The 20,077-nt window shown below is 49.0% G+C and overlaps 1 protein-coding gene across 1 annotated transcript; it reads left to right on the top strand.

The window, feature by feature from the left end:
* The first annotated feature begins 5,276 nt into the window (after window positions 1–5,276).
* Window positions 5,277–19,764, top strand: Ethe1 (ETHE1 persulfide dioxygenase). The gene is made up of 7 exons (XM_048440535.3): window positions 5,277–5,432; window positions 5,833–5,977; window positions 6,378–6,526; window positions 16,973–17,102; window positions 18,377–18,466; window positions 18,847–18,963; window positions 19,570–19,764. The coding sequence occupies exons 1-7, from the start codon at window positions 5,352–5,354 to the stop codon at window positions 19,620–19,622; spliced, it is 765 nt and encodes a 254-aa protein (XP_048296492.3). The 5' UTR covers window positions 5,277–5,351; the 3' UTR covers window positions 19,623–19,764.
* Window positions 19,765–20,077: the final 313 nt, after the last annotated feature.

Below are 20,077 nucleotides of genomic sequence, written 5' to 3'. Positions count from 1 at the left end.
TATTTATTTATTTATTTATTATGTATACAGTACAGGCCAGAAGAGGGTACCAAGACTCATTACAGATGGCTGTGAGCCACAATATGGTTGCTGGGAATTGAACCCAGGACCTTTGGAAGAGCAGGCAAAGCTCTTAACCACTGAGCCATCTCTCCAGCCCCCAAGGAGATAGCTTTCTGTCTCTCTCTCTTCCCCCCTCTCTGTCTCTTCCATTCTCTCTTCCCTTCCCATCCCCTTTATCTCAAATAAATTCCACAATCAAACTCTGTCTGCATGGCGTTTTTGTGACCCACCATGGTTTGGACTTACTGGCTGTGGGACGCTGCAGAGGTCTCTCTCATGGGGTACTCACCTGCTATGGGACACATCAGGGTTTTACTTGTGCCATTTTACAACAAGCAACAGATGAGCAGACCTCAAGAAGGAAGGACCTCTTGGCCGTGGTGACGCACACCTTCAATCCCAGCACTCGGGAGGCAGAGGCAGGTGGATCTCTGTGAGCTCGAAGCCAGCCTGGTCTACAGAACAAGTTCCAGGACAGGCTCCAAAGCTACAGAGAAACCCTGTCTTCAAAAAAAAAAAAAAAAAAAAGAGGGATGGTGTACTTACGCATCTCCCCACGTCAGGTAGCATCATTCCCCAGTGTCTGGCTCACCTCTGGTTCTTATGCATGCTGTGGCCTGTCCTACCTCAGTAACTTAGGGTTTTGCACCCTCTGATCTTCCTTTCCCCATTTGCTTATCTGATTCCCTCTCAAAGGTCTCAGCTCAGAAGTCACCAAGGCAGAAGTCTTCCCTGGCAACTCTCCCCTCCACTCCTTTGTCATCTCTGCCCCTCCCCACTGCCCCACTGTGTATCTGTCTTCTAGACATTAAGATGGACAGATTACCCATCTTGTTTGTCCAAGGCAAGAACAGCGCTTTCCATACAGATGTTTACACGTTTGCATTGTGTAGGTAACCAGCCAGAAGCTTTCCATACTGAGGGGAATGGTGGGGGAAAGTAGAAGTCAGGGTCAAAGGGCTTAGGAAGGAGTCCAGACACAGCGAGGAAGTAGGGCAGGGATTTAAACAGTAGAAGGAGGGTTGGGGTGTGGCTCAGTGGTAGAGCCCCTGCCTAGAATTCCCCAATGAGGGTCTGGGGTATGGCTCAGTGGTAGAGCCCCTGTCTAGAATCCCCCAGTGAGGGGCTAGGGGTGTGGCTCAGTGGTAGAACCCCTACCTAGAATCTCCCAGTGAGGGACTGCGGGTGTGGTTCAGGTAGAATTTAGCAGAGTGTGGCAGGCCAGGGATTCCCTATGGGGACAGGGATCCAAAGTCCTGCTAAAGCAGTAGGGATGGTTGGGCTCTTCAGCTAGGCCTAAGGGGCCTGATTTCCTGGCCCCTCTCTCTCCTGGGCTTCCACAATCCTAGTACCTCCTGACTGTATGCACTGTGTCCCTCTCCAATTGGCCTGGTGACTCTCTTCTGAGTCATAGCTTCTTCGAGCTTGGGCTAGGTAAGTGAGGGATTTCAGGAGTGTCTGGAAGACTGAGCAGCATTCCCTGCCTCTTCCTCTTGGGCTACTTCTTCTTCCCCCTCCCTGGTTCCATATTACTTCCCTCACTGCTTGCCACTCTTTATCCAACTCTCATGATCTTGTTGTGTTTTTGAGATAGAGTCTCATATTGTCACCAAGCTGACCTCAGAATCAATACAAAGCTGGGCATGGTGGCCCATGTCTTTAATTCCAGCACTCGGGAGGTAGAGGCAGGTGAATCTCTGTGAGTTCGTGGCCAGCCTGGTCTACAGAGTGAGTTCCAGGACATCCAAAACTATACAGAGAGAATTTGTCTCAAAAACAAACAATAACAGAATTTCATGGTCATCCCACCGTTGTGTCCCGCTTGCAGAGACTATGGGCCTCAGCTCCCATGCCTGGCTTTTCACAATCTTCTGCAGTTAAGTGTACCTGTATGGCTCTATTTCTTTTTTGCTGTTGTTTTGTTTGTTTTGTTTTGAGACAGGGTTTCTCTGTATAGCCCTGACTGTCCCGGAATTCGCTGTGTAGATCAGGCTGGCCTCAAACTCACTGAGATCTGCCTGCCTCTGCCTCCCAAGTGCTGGGATTAAAGGTGTGTGCCACGACCGCCTGGGCATGTCTGTATTTCACTGTTAGATATCCATGGTCCTGTCCTCTATTCTTTCACATGCCTCTCGGTAGCCCCCTGGCTTCCTTCTTCTTGTCCCATTCAAATTTCTAAGCATAGCCATGTCTGAATGGTTCTCGGAGCCTCTTCTGTGAAGAAAGCCCCCAGAGATGCCAAGGACTTCAGCAATGGAGGTTTTAAGTTTTGGGTGTGGGATGTATTTGTTCCGCACCAAAAGTGTGGAGGTTGGAAGATAGCACGGGAGACTTGGCCCTTCTTCCGCTGCGGGTAGGGGGCTCAGGATGGGACTCGGGCCCTCCAGCTTGGAGGCAAACACTTTTACCTGCTGAGCTGTCTCAGAGTTCCAAACTTGCCTTTTATTGACTGGAAGCTTGAGGGAGGAAAACACAGTGGGATCCCTGGGGCTGGTTCCTTAATCAGAGGGAGACAGAAGATTTGGAAAATGTGGCTTTTATGTAACTATTTTGTTAAACGGGAGTGTAGGGTCAAAGCAAAGTTCGTTGTGTAAAGCCGGGAACAGTATCAGGTCCAAAAGAAACAAAAGACCAGCTGTGGTGCCTGTTAGCAAAGCTCCTGCTGGCCTCCAGGCTAGCTCAGCACCACCTGGACCTGTGGCTCTCAGAACTCTGCTCACCCTGCCCCTTACCCTAAACCCCTCCAACTCCCTCCCTCCTCCAGCTCCTCCTTTCCCTTATAACCCTACTGTTTCTGTCAGGCCCACACTCTCTTGGTCCACCTCTCTTGCCAACTCAACCCCATCCCCGCCCTGTGACCAAGTCCAGTCTGCTGGTCATGTTGAGGGTACGACTTTGTCTCCCTGCTCTGGACTCTTCCAGGTGCCTCTAGCTGTGCTTTCCCACATATCTACAATATAAACTTTCCCCTCAACCTTGGAGCCAGTCATATACTTAATTTATACAAACAGGTCTTTCTGTGAGCTGCCCAGCAGGGTTGACACGGGGAGAACTGCAGGGTTAAGAGATAGCGATGGACTGCTGCTGCCGGGTTCTCTCAGAATACAAACTACAGTGTGACTGAGGTCCACTGGAACAGAGGATTTGGTTTTTCTTCTTGAGCTGGGGATAGAAACCAGGGCCTTATATATGGTAAACAAGGGCTCTATGGCTAAGCCACACCCTTCACCCTTAGGCTAGGAGTATCTCCATTATCAGTAGGATTCCAGGAGCAAAATGTTTTATAGTCTGTGCACTAAGATAATGCAATTTATCAGCTTTGTGAGTTTGTTTTTGAGACAGGGTTTAGTGGGTAGATGTGTTGGCTAGTTCTATGCCAACTTGACACAATCCAGAGTCATCGGAGAGGTGGGAACCTCAATGGAGAAAATGCGTCTGTAAGATCTGGCTGTACACAAGTCTGTAGGGTATTTTCTTAGTGACTGATGGGGGAGGACCCAGACCATGGTGGGTAGGGCCTTCCTGGGCTGGTGGTCTTGGGTTTTATAAGAAAGTAGGCTGAACAAGCCGTGGGGAGCAAGCCAGTGGGCAGCTCTCCTCCATGGCCTCTGCATCAGCCTCCAGCTTCCTGCCCTGTTTGAGTTCCTGTCCTGACTTCCTTCAGTGATGGGCTATGATGTGGAAGTGTGAGCCAAATCAGGCTCTTTCCTCTCCAACCTGCTCTTGGTCATGGTGCTTCTTTGTAGCTCTAATAACCCTGACTGGGCAGGCCTCCCTGGCCTAACTCAGCAATCCTCTCATGGGGCCTCTAGAATGTTGGGATTGGAGGCCTGCATCACAACACCCAGCTATCTCTGCATCCTTGGTTTAAGTGATCAGTAAGTTCTCAGTCCTCAACTCCCAAAGAAGACAAATGACCCTCACAGTGAATTTGCAAGATACAACACAAAGCAGGCACCTGTGTGCACGGAGATGTTTGTGAGAGGAAGAAACAGAACAGTCAAAAACAACAAACAAAACCCCCGTTAGCCAGGTGTGGTGTCACACACTTGTAATGTCAGCATTTGGGAAGTGAAGATGTGTTTGTGGTGTGTGTGTGTGTGTGTGTGTGTGTGCACAGAGCAGTTTAAAGTCATTCTAATTTTATGTGGTACTTCAAATCCAGCCTAGGCTACAAAGGCCCAATCTAAAAATAACAAGGGGGGGGGGGGGGAGAACAAAAGGAGAAAGAAAGAAAGAAAGAAAGAAAGAAAGGAAAACTATTTCTGACAAAGTAACTAAAGTTGCTTAAATAACCTTTATGAGGGGCTTTCAGATAGCTCAGTTGCTAAGCAACCATTGCTAGTAGCCTGAGTTTGGTCCCTGGAACCCATGTAAAGGTAGAAGGGGGAGCAACCAACCCGACAAAGTTGTTCTCTGACATCCACATGCACACGGAATTCTTTGAAAAAGAAATTTTAAAATATTAAAAAATTTTTTGGGCTGGAGAGATGGCTCCTTAGTTAAGAGCATTTAGAGGACCCAAATTTTATTTCTAGCCCGACACTGGGTAGTACACAGCCTCCTGTAGTTCCAACTCCAGGGAATTGGCACACGTTCTCTCCTGCACCCCCTCAAAACAGATATACACATTATTAAAAATAATTTCTAAAAATCTTAATTTTTGTTGTTGTTCTTGGAAGGTTTAGGCAGGTTGGCCAGCCTGAGCTATATGGAAAGACCCTGTCTCAGCCCGGAGTAGTGGAACACCCCTTTAATTCCAGCACTCAAAGGCAGGGGCAGGAGATCTCTGAGTTCAAGGCCAGCCTGGTCTACAGAGTGAGTTCTAGGATAGCCAGGGCTATGTGATGAAAAACCAAACAAACAAAAAAGTCAAATAAAATAAAAATAAATCAAACCAAACAATCAAACCAAACAGAGTTGTAATCAGGCACTTATCCAACAGTTCCTCAAAACGGCGGTGATACTGACTTTCGATTTTTTTTTTTCTTTTCGCAGGATGACTAGCTGACCACGTGTTTTTCTGAAAAACGTTTCGTGTCTCTAAGTGTCTGGAGGCCTTCTATTTCTCTCCCTGTTTCTACAGCAGTATCTCCGGATGTCCTGAGTCTCTGATCTCTTTTCAGCCTGTTTCAGGGTCTCCCCTTTGCGGGAGCTTTTCCTGGGTCGGGTCAACAGCGTCTCCTTTAAGACAAGCCCCGCCCCGTCCCGCCCTCCCGGGTCAGCCCCGGTGCGTGGGGCTCAGGCTGGGAGGCTGCTGGGCTCAGTGCAGAGCCGGCCCGGGCACGATGGCGAGCGCGGCTCTCAGGGTCGCCGTGAGACGGCTGAGCCAGCAAAGCTCATCCAGGGCTCCTGTCCTCATGCGGCAGGTGCGGCGGGGCGAATAACCGCGCGACCCCAGGTCCGGGGTGGCGGGTGGGGTGGGACTCCTCTGTTCTTTAAAGGAGATCTGGGGGGCGGGGGTCCATCACGCCTGATTGTTACAACAAAAAAGGGCTCCCGATACCTTAAAGGTGGGTGGTCAGGAGTACCCTGAGTTTGGGGCCGAGTTCGGGGTCCATTACCAGAGGAGGGCGGGGTCTTTGATTAGGGGCGTGTTGGAAGATGAAATTCTTTGGTTCCGGTGGAGGGAGCTGACTCCTGATCCCTGGGCAAAGAGGGGTGGGGTTGCTGCATCCTAGGAAAATGATGAAGGGGAGGCCTGGATTCTTGGGTCCCAGGCGTGGGAATCAGGTCCGGGAACTCTCTCCGGTACCCCACCCCTCCCAGATGTTTGAGCCCAAGAGCTGCACCTACACCTACCTTCTGGGTGACCCGGAGTCTCGAGAGGCCCTTCTGATCGACCCTGTTCTGGAGACGGCTCAACGGGATGCTCAGCTGGTTAAGGAGTTGGGACTCAAGCTGCTCTACGCCGGTTCGTCTGTGGACCAAACTTGGGCGGGAGAGAGGCGGGGCCACGGAGAAAGTGCGCTGGGGAAACGGGAGGCTGGTTGGGGCCCTGGACCCCTGGACCCCGGAGTCTGGGGGAAGGGCTGGAGTCTGGACCCCTGGATGACGGAGGAGTGTTGGGGGCTAGACCCCAGGATCTGAAGGAGGTGAGTGGGGCCTGAACTCCTGGATCTGAGGGAGGAGAACTGGACCTGGACCCTGGGTCTGAGGGAGGAGGGTTGGGATTTGGGCCTCAGAGTGTGAGGGGGGAGTGTCTGATTAGGGAGACTGGATCTGAGGGAGGAAGACTAGGGTCTGCCTCCTTGAGTCTGAGGGTTGGATGCTGTGGGCTGGCAACATTCAGTTTGCTCTGCCTTCTCTCCTAGTGAATACCCATTGCCACGCTGATCACATCACCGGCTCAGGGGTTCTCCGGTCCCTACTCCCTGGCTGCCAGTCGGTCATCTCCCGCCTCAGTGGAGCCCAGGCTGATGTGCACATTGAGGAAGGTGATTCCATCCGCTTCGGAAGCTTTGTGAGTTGGTCTTAGGGAGAAGGTGTTGGCTTGAATCCCTTAGGCTTTGAAGAGAAGAGGGTGCGTGGGGAGAAGGGGGAGGGGCTGCTGGGTCCGAGGGAAGAGGGCTCAGTGGATGTAGGCACTGACTTTTCAGCTCTGCTGTCTGTGTAAAGTACTATAAACCCAGGTTGGGCACTGGGGCAGGAGGCTGTGTAGGCAGGCGTGCCTCTGGCCAATCCCCCTAAGTCAACAGCGGGGAAGTTTCCTGAAGCCTTGGGGCAGGTTCTTTGACCTGGACATTTCCATAAAAGCTGACTAGGGTTTAGCTTTGAGGAAGGAGCATCCTGTTGTCCAGCAATAGGTCTGGGGTGGGTCTTGGGAGGTACCCATGACTACTACTTAAGGTGGCACTCATTGGCATGGTGGTATAAATTTGGGGTCAACCTGGGTTCTTCCTTAAATGTTGGCCTTGAAGCCTCACCCTAGCCACAACCCTATTGCCTCACCCAGTAGAGGCCTGAAGGTTCTTCCTCTCTCTCTCTCTCTCTCTCTCTCTCTCTCTCTCTCTCTCTCCCTCCCTCCCTCCCTCCCTCCCTCCCCCCTTCCTCTGTCGGCTACATGCTTAATCAGCTGGTTTCCAGCCAGCTTTGCCACCCAAGGCACAGTGGACTGGGTGGAGGGTTGTACCCAGAGGGAGGAAACAGGTGATTGGGATTGCCAAAGATGTAGTTTGGCTGACCTAGGGGACAGAATGTCTGGTGTGAGCTTGAGGTCCCGGCCTCTGGGTTAATGGTCTTGTGGAAAGGGGACAGTTTATGTGGAGGCAATTGGCGGAACTGAGGGCGGTGTTTGTGGTGTGGAGAGGGTGTAACTGCCTAAGAGACTTTGATTTCACCCGTGTATTTGGAAGCAGATGAAAGATACATTATTGCTCATTTGTGTCAGCCGTACTAGTTAGAGAGTAACAAGTGTCTCTGGGGTGGGCCGAAGTGTGTAAGGTTAGAAGGATCAGGGCTGTGTCAATAGGAGCCCTTAGGGGCTGGATAGATGGCTTTGTAGTAGTGAAGAGCACTTGCTGCTCTTCCAGAGGACCCAAGTTGGGTTCCCAGTTCCCAGTTCAGACTGGGCACAATTGACTAAAACTGTCAAGTCCAGGAGGACCGGCGTCCTTGTCTGGCACAGAATCACACTCAGATACACAGACATACACATAAATAAATGACTGTTTATCTTAAAAACAAGTCAGTCATAGTGGCACATGCCTTTAACCCTAGCACTTGGGTGGCAGAGGCTGAGGCAGGTAGACCATCTCTGTGAGTTCGAGACCAGCCTGGTCTACTGAGAGAGTTCCAGGATATCCAAGGCTACACAGTGAGATTAAAATAAAATCTTAAAAAAATCTTCAAAAAAATCTTAAAAAAAACACAAACCCTTAAAATGGGTGTAGTGAGCACACACCTGTAATCCTAGTGTTTGGGAGCTGTAGAGAGAAAAATCTGAAGTTCAAGGTCACCCTCAGCTACACATCAAGTTGAAGCTAATCAGGGCTACATATGACCCTGCATCTCACCCCCACCCCCAAAAAGAGCTGGCATGGTTGCACACACTTTCAGTCTGAATAGTCAGAGACAGGAAGATTCACGGCCACCCTGGTCCATGGGAGACCCTCTCTCAAAACAAGAAAACAAAACAGAACGATAAATGAAGAGAGAGGCCTTCTCAATACAGAGCAATTGATGAGTTTGTTTGGCTCCCATGCTTATCTTTCCTTTACTGCATGTTATTGATATAATCTAGATGCCATATGATTCACCCATTGGAAGGCCCTAAGTCAATCACTAGTATTGCATTCGTAGAAGGTTGTGTTCATAGTGGCACGTCATTTTAGGATGTTTTTATGACTCTTGTCAAGGTATCACCCGAAGCCGCCCTCTTGTCCTCCCCAGTCTTGGATAAATCTTTCAGTCTTTTTTTATATTGCTCTGTAGCCTAGGCTGGCCTTAAACTTGTCATTTCTCCTGCCTCAACCCTTCAGTTGTTAGGGTTGGCTGTACCACAACACCCAACCTTTAGGCAACATTTCCCTCCAGTACAGGGAATAAAACCTAGGGTCTGATTCTTGCTAGGGAAACACTCTACTCCTGTCCTACACCCTCACTGGGGGATTCTAGGCAGGGCTCTACCACTGAGCCACACCCCAGTCTTTTTATTTTGAGAGAAGGAATTTTCCCAAGTCAATCTTGAGCTCACTCTACACACCAGGCAGGCCTTGAACTGATCCTCCAGCTCCCCCTCCCCCGTCTCCCTAGTTGCTACAACTTCAGGTATTTATGCCATTATGCTTGACCAGTAATTGCTTTTATTCTCTTTTATTGTCCTTTCTGTCTGTCTGAATTTTCTTGTCTATATATCACATAGAGATAGGAGCAGAGAACTTGTGGTCTTTCAGGCTGGCTTCTGTTTTCAGTGTGTTGTCAGGGCTCATTCATGTTCAGGCCCCTGTTGGTACTTCATTCTCTTGCTTGTTGAACGACAGTCTGGTGTATGATGGACCTACCATATTTTACTTATCTCCTGGTCAGGCGATGACCATTCCACTTTGGGACCGTTGAGGGGATGCTACTGCGAAGGTTCTTGGATGGATTTTTGTGAGATCCAGTTGCAGTCCTGCCTGCACTGTGTGAAGGTCCCAGGACCCCACAGCTGTGTCAATGCCTATTGGTGTCTGTGTTTGTTAGTGTGGGTCTTACTAAGCATAAATTCTTTACAGATCTTATGGGTCTGTTTTTCCTGACTCTTACATTTTCTGCTCCCTTTAAAAGTTGAATTATAGCCAGGTGGTGGTGGTAGACACCTTTAATCCCAGCATTCGGGAGACAGATGCAGGTGGATCTCTGTGAGTTTGAGGCCAGACTAGTCTATAGAGCGAGCTCCAAGACAGCCAGGACTGTTATATAGAGAAACCTTGTCTTGGCAGGGGGGTGGGGGGGTGGAGAGTTGAATTATAGCTTTGAGTAGTGGTACAAGCCTGTGGTCCCAGCGTTTGGGAGGTGGAGGCAGGGCGATCAGGATTTCTGGGTCATTCATTTGTGGCTATGTAATGAACTCAAGGCCAACCTGGGGCTCCACTCCCATCAACTGTCCGCTGACTGCCATGGCTTGCACATTCCTTCACAACAAAAATAAATAAAATGTAATAAAAACATTCAAAGAAAGACATGAGATTGTTTCAAGCTCTAAAACAAAACAATAAATTGTGTTATATAAAATGAGGTAAAGTGTGGACACACTGTACTTGTGCAAATTGCTTGTGTTCTTATGTGTTTACTCTTGGGTTCCATCCTCCCATATCCCTACACAGAGCATCCTCATGACCCCACAGGCCTCTCTGCTCTTCCTAGCCGCCAATCCCTCTGCCCGGGGACCATCCTGACTTACACAATCACCAAGTTTCACTTGGCATTTAACTTTTGGGGAGTTACAGGCCCGGTGATGCAATGCTCTAATCCTAGCTCAGGAGATGCAGAAAAATCTTAATCTTGTGAGCAGCCTGAGCTACTAGCAAGTACCAGGCTTGCCTGGGCAACAGAAAGTATCCCTTTCTCCAAATCAAAGATAAGAAGTACACAGAGTCTGTCTTCCTTCCTTCCTCTTGTGTCTGCAGTTGTCATTTTTGTTGTTGGTTTGAGGCAGGTTAGCTCTGGTTAGCCTAGAATTCACTATTTAGTCTAGGCTAGCCTCAAACTCACAGAGATTCCTCTGCCTTCTGAATTTAAATTATTTATTTCTCATGGTTATATAGTGAGGCCTGGCCAACTTCTGTGAATGATTATAGTTAATCTAATCGTTACAGGCCAAAGGGAATGCATTCTGGTGACTTGCCTCTCTTGTGGTGTGAGAAAGCCTTTGGCATAAACAAGACAGAAGTCTGGCTGTGAGCTCCAGAGCCTCACTTATGGCTCCTCAAATTTGTGTTTTAGAATGTTCCACCCCCTGATGTGACCCGAGTGGGCTTGGAACTCACAGAGATCTTCTTATCTCAGCCTCTTCTGCCTGTGCTATGGTACCTGGCTAAAATCCATCCCCCTCCCTCCGGCTTCTTCTCCTAACAGGATCTCCCATAGTGCGGGCAGGCTGGCTTTGGATTTGTTGTTATATTGCCAGGATGGACCTTGAACTCCTGATGTAATCCTCCTGCCTTCACCCACGCCTTTCTGGCCTCCCAGGCGTGACCATGCTTGCTGTTCTAGCCAAGAGTCCTCTCAGATGATAGGACTTAAAACAGGGCGTTCAGTTCAATTTGGTTCCCACTCCCACAGCCAGCACCTGATGTGGATCCCACAGTTTGCTTATTCCTGCTCCTCTGGATGGCTATCCTTGGTTTCCATCACTGTAGGGGATAGTGGTGCTGATGTTCTTGTTTGCACAAGTCCCCTGGCAGAAGTCGCACTCAGTTCCAAGGAATCGCCTTGCTGAGTTACAGTGAGGACTTACCTTGAACCTAGTCAAACTGCCGGGTGCTGTCTGTCTCTTACAGTGCTGGGATGGAACCCAGGACCATGAACATTCTAGGCATGCACCCTACCACTGATCCACACCCCAGCCCCTCACTGGGGATTCTAGGCAGGGGCTCTACCCCTGAGCCACACCCTCAGCCCCTCAATGGGGGATTCTAGGGAAGGGGCTCTTCCACTGAGCAACACTCCAACCCCTCACTGGGGGACTCCAGGCAGGGGTTCTACCACTGAGCCACACCCCAGCCCCTCACTGGGGGACTCTAGGCAGGGGCTCTACCACTGAGCCACACCCAGTCCCTCACTGGGAGATTCTAGGCAAGCATTGTATCTCTGAGCTACATCTTTAGTCCTCTTTTTTTTATCATTAGTCCTTTTAATTAAAATTTACATGATTTATTTATTGTGTGTATGTGCTGGGTTCATGTATGGATGTCAGAGAACATCATAGATGTCAGAGGACAGCCAGCTCTTGGGACTCAGCTTTTTTTCCTTTCACAGTTTAGATAATGGGGATTGGACTTAGGTCTTGGCAGCAAGGATGTTTACCTGATGAGCCATCTTATGTGCCTTCTCTTTTTTAAAAAAGTTACTTTTTTTTTTATGTTTCTGTGTGTTTTGCGTGCCCCATTCCTGTGGAGGCCAGAAGAGGGCATGGGATCCTCTGGAACTGGAGTTAAGGACAGATGTAAGCCTTCCTCTCGTTGCTGCGAACCGACCTTTGGTCCTATGCAAGAGCTCTTAACCACTGAGCCATCTTAAATACCTTTTCTTTCACAAAGTAAAGGGAATGTAGCTGATGGAGACACAGAGCCATTTGGCGACAGTGGAAAAATGAGTTTTGAGGGCATACGAACCGCAGAGGGCGCCATCACCACTTAGGACTTGAGAAGGCAGAGGGGCCAGAGGACCTGGTGCCTGGAGATGGCTGACCGCTAGGGGGCAGTGCAGGCTGCGTGAACTGCAATGCCACCCGGTGCCTGGGTAAGTCTGGTTGTACATAAAATCCTGTGTTTTATGCATCCTGGAAAGAAAGAGGCATTGCTGATGGATGGATGGGTCAGGACGGCCTCTGGCCAGCTGTTGCTAGGCAGGTAGTACTTTTCCATGATATTCTGTGCAGTTCATCAGTCAGCAAGTTTCAAAAGAGTGGGGGCTGGCTTCCGTAGGTTAACACCATAGGCTTCCGTAGGTTAACACCGTATACAACTTTTTTTCCAGTGGTGGGAATTGAACTAGGATCTCAGTCATTGTAAGCAAGTGCTCTACCACGGAGCTAGGTCCCCAGCCTTATCATATTTTTAAATGGTATTTTTTAAAATGTGTATGAGTGTTTTGCTTCCATGTATGTCTGTACTCCACACGAGTGCCTGCCGAGGAGGCCAGAAAAGGGTGTTGAGTCCCCTGAAACTGGAATTATGGATGTATGGCTGAAAACTGTTATGAGTGGCTCTGGAAATTGAACCTGGGTCCTCTGCAAGAGTATTCAGTGTTCTTAACTGTGAGCCGTCTCCAGCCCCTGCTTTTCATTTTGAGACAGAATCTCACTAAATTGCTCAGTCTGGCCTCGAACTCACTCAGCAGTCCACATGAGCTTGTAATCCACCTGCTTTGGAGTGCTGAGATGATAAGGTTACAACACTATGCCCAGTGTCTAACTCTAACCCTAACCCTAATCCATTTTGCTGAGTGGTAGTGGTGTACCCCTTTAATCCCAGCACTCAGGAGGCAGAGACAGTCAGATCTCTGAGTTTGAGGCCAGCCTGGTCTACAGAGTGAGTTCCAGGACAGTCAGGGCTACACAGAGAATCCCTGTCTCGGAAAGCAAAACAACAGCAACAAAAATTATGTGACTATTTGCCTGTACATATGTATATGCATCATGTGTGGGGTGTTGGGAGGTGAACCGGGGTCCTTTGGGAAGACAGGACTTGCTCTGAACTGCTGAGCCGTCTCTCCAGCCCCCCTTTTTTTGTTTTTACTGTAAAGCACCAATTGTTTATCCATGAAGCACTTTAATCTTTGTAGCATTTCAAGAGGCTGGAGACAACATTTATGTGTATTTTGCAAATAAGAAGATAGGCCGTAAGGGCTGATAGATCTGAGATTAGGAACTCGGTCATCGGCTTCCAACAATTTTGTTTTGTTTATAACTGTTTTGATCTATTTACATAAAACTCTAGAACAGATGAGTTACAGAGTCATCAAGAGACACAGGAAGCAGGCCAGGGCTTGGCTGGGGACAGGTGGAGGAAGGGTGCATTTGAAAGGGGTTCAAGGACACCTTGGTAAGTAATAGGAATATTTGTCACTTGATTGTCACTGTGGCCATGGGAACATCTTAAAAGATGTGGGAGAGGGGGAGTGGGAGGGAAATGGGAGGATGGGAGGAGGTGGAAATTTTTAATAAATAAGAAAAAAAAGATGTGAGAGATCTGGAATCCCAACTGTTCTGCATGCTGAGGCAGAAGGCCTCAAATTCAAGGCCTGTCTGGCCTATTGAGTAATTTTGAGACCCTGTAAAAAGAAAACTAAACAAGTAGTTAAGAGGGCTGAGGATATAGCTCAGTGGTAGAGCCCCTGCCTAGAATCCCCCAGTGAGGGGCTGGGGTGTGACTCAGTGGTAGAGCCCCTGCTTGGCAAAGACAGGGCTCTGCATTCAGTTCTCAGCACCATCTCTCCACCTACAAATAGTTGTGAAAAATGAATGTGTAGAAAATACCTCTTGTAAATCACATGAGAGAGTCACTCCATACTTAGGAAAATGATCATGCCAGAACTATTCTAAGCATTCCAGTGCCTGGAGAAAAAGAAGAAAAGCCTCCAAATGCCTTTTATGAGACTAGCCTAATTTTGACACAGCCACTCACGTGGGGGTTATTAACTGGACACCCGTAGCCCTGCAGCTGACCTGCAGGGTGTCTAGATCACGTGGGGGTGGCATGCACATACTATAATTCCTGTGTGGAGGTCAGAGGACAACTTGGAGTTAGCTTTCTGGTGCAGGAGAATTGTCTGTATTCTGTCAATCATGTATTTTAATAAAACGCTGATTGGCCTGGCAGGAAGTATAGGTGGGTCAACCAGACAGGAAGTAGAGGTGGGGCAATGAGAACAGGAGAAGACTAGGAAGGAGGAAGCTCTCTCCGCCATTTCTGCCCAGATCACCAAAGAAGCAACATGTGAGCTGCCACGCTGAAAAAGGTACCAACCCACATGGCTAACATAGACAAGAATTATGGGTTGCTATAAGATGTAAGAATTAGTTAATAAGAAGACTGAGCTAATGGGTCAATCAGTTTATAACCTAATGTAGAGTCTGTGTTATTTTCTTTGGGAATTGCTGGCTGTGGGGTACCAGGTGGGACAGATACCCCAACAAGCCGGCCCTCATGTTACAGCTTTCTTTCCACCTGGTGGATCCCAGGGATCAAACTCCGGTCGTCAGGCATGGCCGCAAGCCCCGTGATTCAGTGAGCCAGCTTGCTGACTCTCATTTGTAGATATTTAATTTTCAGAAGTTATTTGTCTTGTTTTGAGACAAAGTTCATGTAGCCCAGGCTGGCCCCTAATCCACTGTACAGTAGAGGGTGATCTTGAACCCTGGTCTCTCCTGAGTGCTGGGTTTGTAAGCCTGAGCCACCATAGTGCACTTGTTCTTCTAAGTTTTATTACAGTGCACTTCCATGTTGAATTCTTACTGTGTAGTCCCATGTTGAATTCTTTGGCTGTTAATTTTCTGTCACTGTCTCCAAATGTCTATGACAAATATCTTGAAAATACTTATTTTTAATTGTGTATATATGTTTATGAGTGTGTGTGTATGTGTGCGCCTGTGCACGCGCTCGCTCACATATTAGGATGTACCCATGTCAGGTACCCTTAGAGACCAGAAGAGGGTGTTCGATATCCTGGAACTGGAATGTCAACGTGGTTGTAACATGAGTTACAGGTGGTTGACTTGGGTGCTCCCAATAGAACTCTGGTCCCGGGCAAGAGTGGTGCGATTCCATTTCTCCAGCTCCCACTGTAAACATAGAGGTGGGCCAGTGAGGTGGCTCCGCGGGTAGGGGGTGCTTGCTGCCCACTCTGATGACAAGAGTTTACCCTGGGACCCATGTGGTGGTGTTCAAGAACCAGCTCCAGCCGATTGTCATCTGTCCAACAGTCACAAGCCGTGGCATATATGCACACAGACACACACACACACACACACACACACACACACACCCATGCTCACATACAACACTACATGTGTGCACACGCACATGTGCACACACAGTAAATAAAGTACAATCTTAAATGTTTTTAAAAGGAAGAAAAGACCTTTGCTCAGCATTTGCAAGGTCCAGTCTGCAAAGAGCTGGCTGTGAACTCAGGCTAGGGCAGGCCATCATGACAGGGAGTCTGCATCAAGGATCCAGGAAGAGAAAGAATCAGGGCCTAATGGTCTGTGCTGGTAGGAGGAGCCCCTGCTACATGCCCAAGCCACCATGCCTCTGCTGTGATGGGCTCAGACCCTTAGAAACCAGCAGCCAACAGAAGAGTCTTCTCACTAGAGAGAAGAGGGTGGCACATGCCTGTAATTCCAACACTTGGGAGGCCAAGGCAGGGAGATCCATGAATTCAAGGCCAGCCTGGGCTACCTAGGAAGATCTTGTCTCAAAACATCACCAACAAAAGCAACAGAATAGAGTTCAAGTTGATCTGGTGACTTTTTGTTTTGCCAAGAGCTCCACTTTTTTCTTTCAGGTAGGGTCTCCCTCTGAGCTCAGGGAGCCTGGAACTTTGCAGCTTAGACTGGTTTCAAACTCGTGGTCCTTCTGCCTCAGTTTCCCTAGTACTAGGATTAGAGGCATCTGCTACTGAGCCCAGCGCAAGGATCTCACTGTAGAAGTTGCTTTATAAACCATATTTTGCACCTACTGGATAGTAAACTTTTTTTTTGTAGTATTAAACATTTTTGAAATACCATTAAGTTTCTTTCCAGCAACAGCACTCAATTTTTATTACATTCATTTGCATATGTGTGCATGTACCATGGCATACATATAGAGGTCAGAGGATAATTTGAGGGAGCCAGTTCTCTCCTACTATCATGTGGTCCCGGGCTTAGAACTCAGGTTCTCAGGCTTGGCAGTAAGCACCTTTACCCACAGAATCTTCTCCCCTGTCCAACAGGGAGACTCTCAATGCTAATTTAGTCTTTTTAATGTTTTCTGGTAGTGCTGCAGGCCCAACCCACAGCCTGTGTGTGCACTGCCTGCTGAGCTATATCCCCAGCCTGGTGTTTATTTTTCTATTTTCTTATTGAGATGCATAATAATAATTCTCTTTTTTGAGTGCATGACCCTTGTGGTATAAGTCTGTTACAAATTCAGGTCTCTAGCTATCTGACTATCTTGGGAACCCATCTGGGGTATTTTTGTTCTTCAGAACTTCAGTCTGGGTTGATTATGTGTCTCGTTCAGCTGCCAAAACACTTGGCAAACAAAACAAAACAAAAACCTACAAAGCCCTGGATTCCATCCCCAGCATTGTATAAACCTGCAACCCCAGAGCTGGGAGATGAAGGCAGGAAGTCTGGAAGATAAAGTCATCATTGATCTCACAGCAAGCTTGATTCCACTGTGGCTACAGGAGATTCTGTCAGAGGGAAGGAAGAAAGGAAAGAAAGAAAGAAAGATTGATTGATTCAAATTGATCCCTCCCCCAAGACAGGGTCCTGTCATGGCTCAGGGTTGGCTGTGAACCATATCAGTTCTTCCTGCCTCCACCTCCCGAGGACCTCTGTTTAATGTGTTTGCCACCATGCCCAGTCTTCAGATTAACTTTAAACCAAATGGTTGCTGTAGTCCTTTTTTCAGCTGTTTCCCTCAGGTGGATGGGGCTTTAGCGGGGACCAGTGAAGCTTGCTGGTGACTGTCTCTCTGCATTGCATCCCTGCCAGGCCTTGGAGACTCGGGCCAGCCCTGGCCACACCCCAGGCTGTGTCACCTTTGTCCTGGATGACCAGAGCATGGCCTTCACTGGAGATGCCCTGCTGATCCGAGGGTGTGGACGAACAGACTTCCAACAAGGTCACCAACTCCTTTCTTAGTTCCCAGGATCTCAGTGTGGTGGTGGTGTGTGAGAATGTTAAGAATAGGATTTTTGCATGTTTGAGGCCAACTGGTCTACCTAGTGAGTTCCAGAACAGTCAGGGCTCTGTAGAGAGACCCTGTCTCAAAAAAAAAAAAAATGCAGCCACAAGAATAAATGCATGAATGTGCTGCTGGGGCTGTGTAGCTCAGTGGGTAGATGCAATACTCATACTTCATCAGCTGGGAATAGCTGAACTGTACTCTAAATCCCAGCACAAGGATCAAGAGTAATAAGGTTGGGGCTGGAGAGATGGCCCAATGGTTAAGAGCACTGAGTGCTCTTCCAGAGGACCCGGGGTTCAATTCCCAGCACCTATGTGGCAGCTAGCTCACAACTGTTTGTAACTCCAGTTCCAAGGAGACCAGAAACCCATGACAAAATACTAATGCACATAAAATTAAAAAAAGAAAGTCTAAGGTCATTTTGGGTAACATAGAACATGTGTGCGCACACACATACCCAAACACACACCAATGTTGTTACTGTGTATTGTTTAATCATTAGGGGGCAGTGTAACTTTTGGGGTTTAGCTTTAGGGGGCAGTTAGAGTGGCAGGTGACTCCTAACCTCCCTTTTACCTATTCACTGAGGACTCAAATTTTTTGTGTATCTGTGTGTGGTATATGTGCACTTGTGTGTGGCTGGGGGTGTGCTCATAGGCCAGGGCAGATGTCAGATGCCCTGTCTATATGTTTCACCTTGTCTTCTTGAGGACCTGGGCTGGCAGCCAGGTAGCCGACAGAGCTGGAATTATAGGAGCATAGACCATACCCTGCTTTGGGTTCTGGGGATTTGAACTCAGTCCTTATGTGTGCACTATTACTCCCTAAGCCTCTCTCCAGCCCCAGGACTCAGCACTCCGTAACTGAATCCTAGAGTCACTCTTTCCCCTTGTCCTCATGTCCACCTTCCTGGCCCAGAGCTCTTCCTTCACCTCCCCAGGGAGGGTGTCACAACCCCGTGGTACTTCAAAGTCTTTCAATTATCCCTATGAATTTCTCACCGGTCATCGGTTCTTCATATATGGTGTTCCACCCCCTAGAATGCCCTTCCTTCTCTGTGTCTCCTGGAACACAGGCTTTCTTGGCAGGAGTTGAGGGAGAGGGTTTAGCCATAATTCCTCCATCTTCCCAGTCCATCTCTGGAAGAAGGGGGTCGGGGACTCCTCTTGTTCCTGTGACTCTCTGACTTCCGAGTTTTCTTTCCTCAGGTTGTGCTAGGACTTTGTACCACTCTGTGCATGAAAAGATCTTCACGCTTCCAGGCAACTGTCTAATCTACCCGGCTCATGATTACCACGGTGAGGGCTTGCCAGAGGCCATGACAGGCCTCTGTCGCTTAAGGCAGGGAATACCCTTTGCCTGTTGTCCTCATGAGGCACGGAGGCTACAGAACCCAGAAATTCCTGTGGCTCAGAAGATTATGTGCTTGGGCGTGCTGTGTGGATGTAAAACAATAAGATACATCTGCAGGGCATAGGTTTTCCTGGGACGTCCTCCTAGAGTGCGGGAACTGTGGAAACTACATTTCCCATAGTGCCTGAAGAGAGGCGGGACGTAGAACCATTCAGGGAAGGGCCAGTTCGTCCCAGGCTTGGGTGGCCTCCTGGGAAATGTAGTTTTGAGCCGCCCAAGGTCTTGGACACTGATAACTTTTCTTCCCCTCCCCTATGGCCGACAGGACTCACTGTTTCTACTGTGGAGGAGGAACGGACTCTGAACCCACGGCTCACCCTCACCTGTGAGGAGTTTATTAAGGTCATGGACAACCTGAACTTGCCTAAGCCGCAGCAGATAGGTGAGTTTACTCAGGGTCTGAGGAAAGTGATTAAGGGTTTGAATCCGTGGTTCTGAGGGGGTAGGAGGATCCTGAACTCCGTGAACTGAGAGGAGGGCTGGGCCTGGACCCCTGAGTCTGAAGGAGAAGAGCTGGGCCTGGACCCCTGTGTCTGAGAGAGGAGGGCTGGGTCTGGAGCCCTGGGTCTGAAGGAGGAGGACTGGGCCTGGACCCCTGAGTCTGAAGGAGAAGAGCTGGGCCTGGAGCCCTGGGTCTGAGGGAGGAGGGCTGGGCCTGGAGCCCTGGGTCTGAGGGAGGAGGGCTGGGCCTGGAGCCCTGGGTCTGAGAGCCCTGGGTCTGAGAGCCCTGGGTCTGAGGGAGGAGGGCTGGGCCTGGAGCCCTGGGTCTGAGGGAGGAGGGCTGGGCCTGGACCCCTGGGTCTGAGGGAGGAGGGCTGGTCCTGGACCTCTGGGCCTGGACCCCTGGGTCAGAGGGAGGAGGCTGGGGTCTGAAGGGAAGGACTGAGGATTAGAACTGTAGTCCCTCAAAAGAGCCCTGAGCACTCTGGGTCTCTGTGAGACATGAGTCATTTCTGCGTGTTCAGAATCATTTGAGATTTCTTTTCAGACTTTGCTGTTCCAGCAAACATGCGCTGTGGGGTTCAGATGCCACCTTCCTGACTCGTCCCAGTCAGCTGCTCACAATCGTTGCACTAGGTGGGTGAGGGGAGAGGCTTCACCCCAGAGCCTCTCTTCTCTCCTACTCCTATCTCACCACTGCTTGAGCTTCTTAAATAAACTTTACTTTGTTTTTTTGCCAGGAGTCTGCGTTCTGCTTGTTTTCTTGGGGGGAGGAATTATGTTTTCAGATGAATGCCGAGGCTCAGTTAGGATCCTTCAAAAGCCGGTGGTAGACTGGGATGTGGCACCATAGGTAGAACGCTTGCCTAGCATGTACAAAGTTCTGTGTTCCATCCTCAGCATTGCATAATCCAGGCAATGTGGTGCAGACCTGTAATCCCTGAATTTGGGAGCTTGAGGCAGGAGGGTCAGAAGTTCAAGGTTATCAATCACCTAGTGAGCATAGGGAGTTGGAGACCAGCCTGGGCTATGTAAGATCCTATCTAATAGATCTG

Source organism: Myodes glareolus, chromosome 1 (assembly GCF_982192425.1).
Source record: "Myodes glareolus chromosome 1, mMyoGla1.1, whole genome shotgun sequence".
NCBI lineage: Eukaryota > Metazoa > Chordata > Mammalia > Rodentia > Cricetidae > Myodes > Myodes glareolus.
Note: the sequence above shows the minus strand (reverse complement) of the source record. Positions and strands in the feature narration are given on the sequence as shown.

Coding starts and splice junctions, on each gene's coding strand:
- Ethe1 (XM_048440535.3), top strand. CDS start 5,352: ATGGCGAGCGCGGCTCTCAGGGTCGCCGTGAGACGGCTGAGCCAGCAA. Junction 5,978..6,377: donor ACTCAAGCTGCTCTACGCCG/GTTCGTCTGTGG, acceptor CTTCTCTCCTAG/TGAATACCCATTGCCACGCT. Junction 18,467..18,846: donor CCCGGCTCATGATTACCACG/GTGAGGGCTTGC, acceptor TATGGCCGACAG/GACTCACTGTTTCTACTGTG.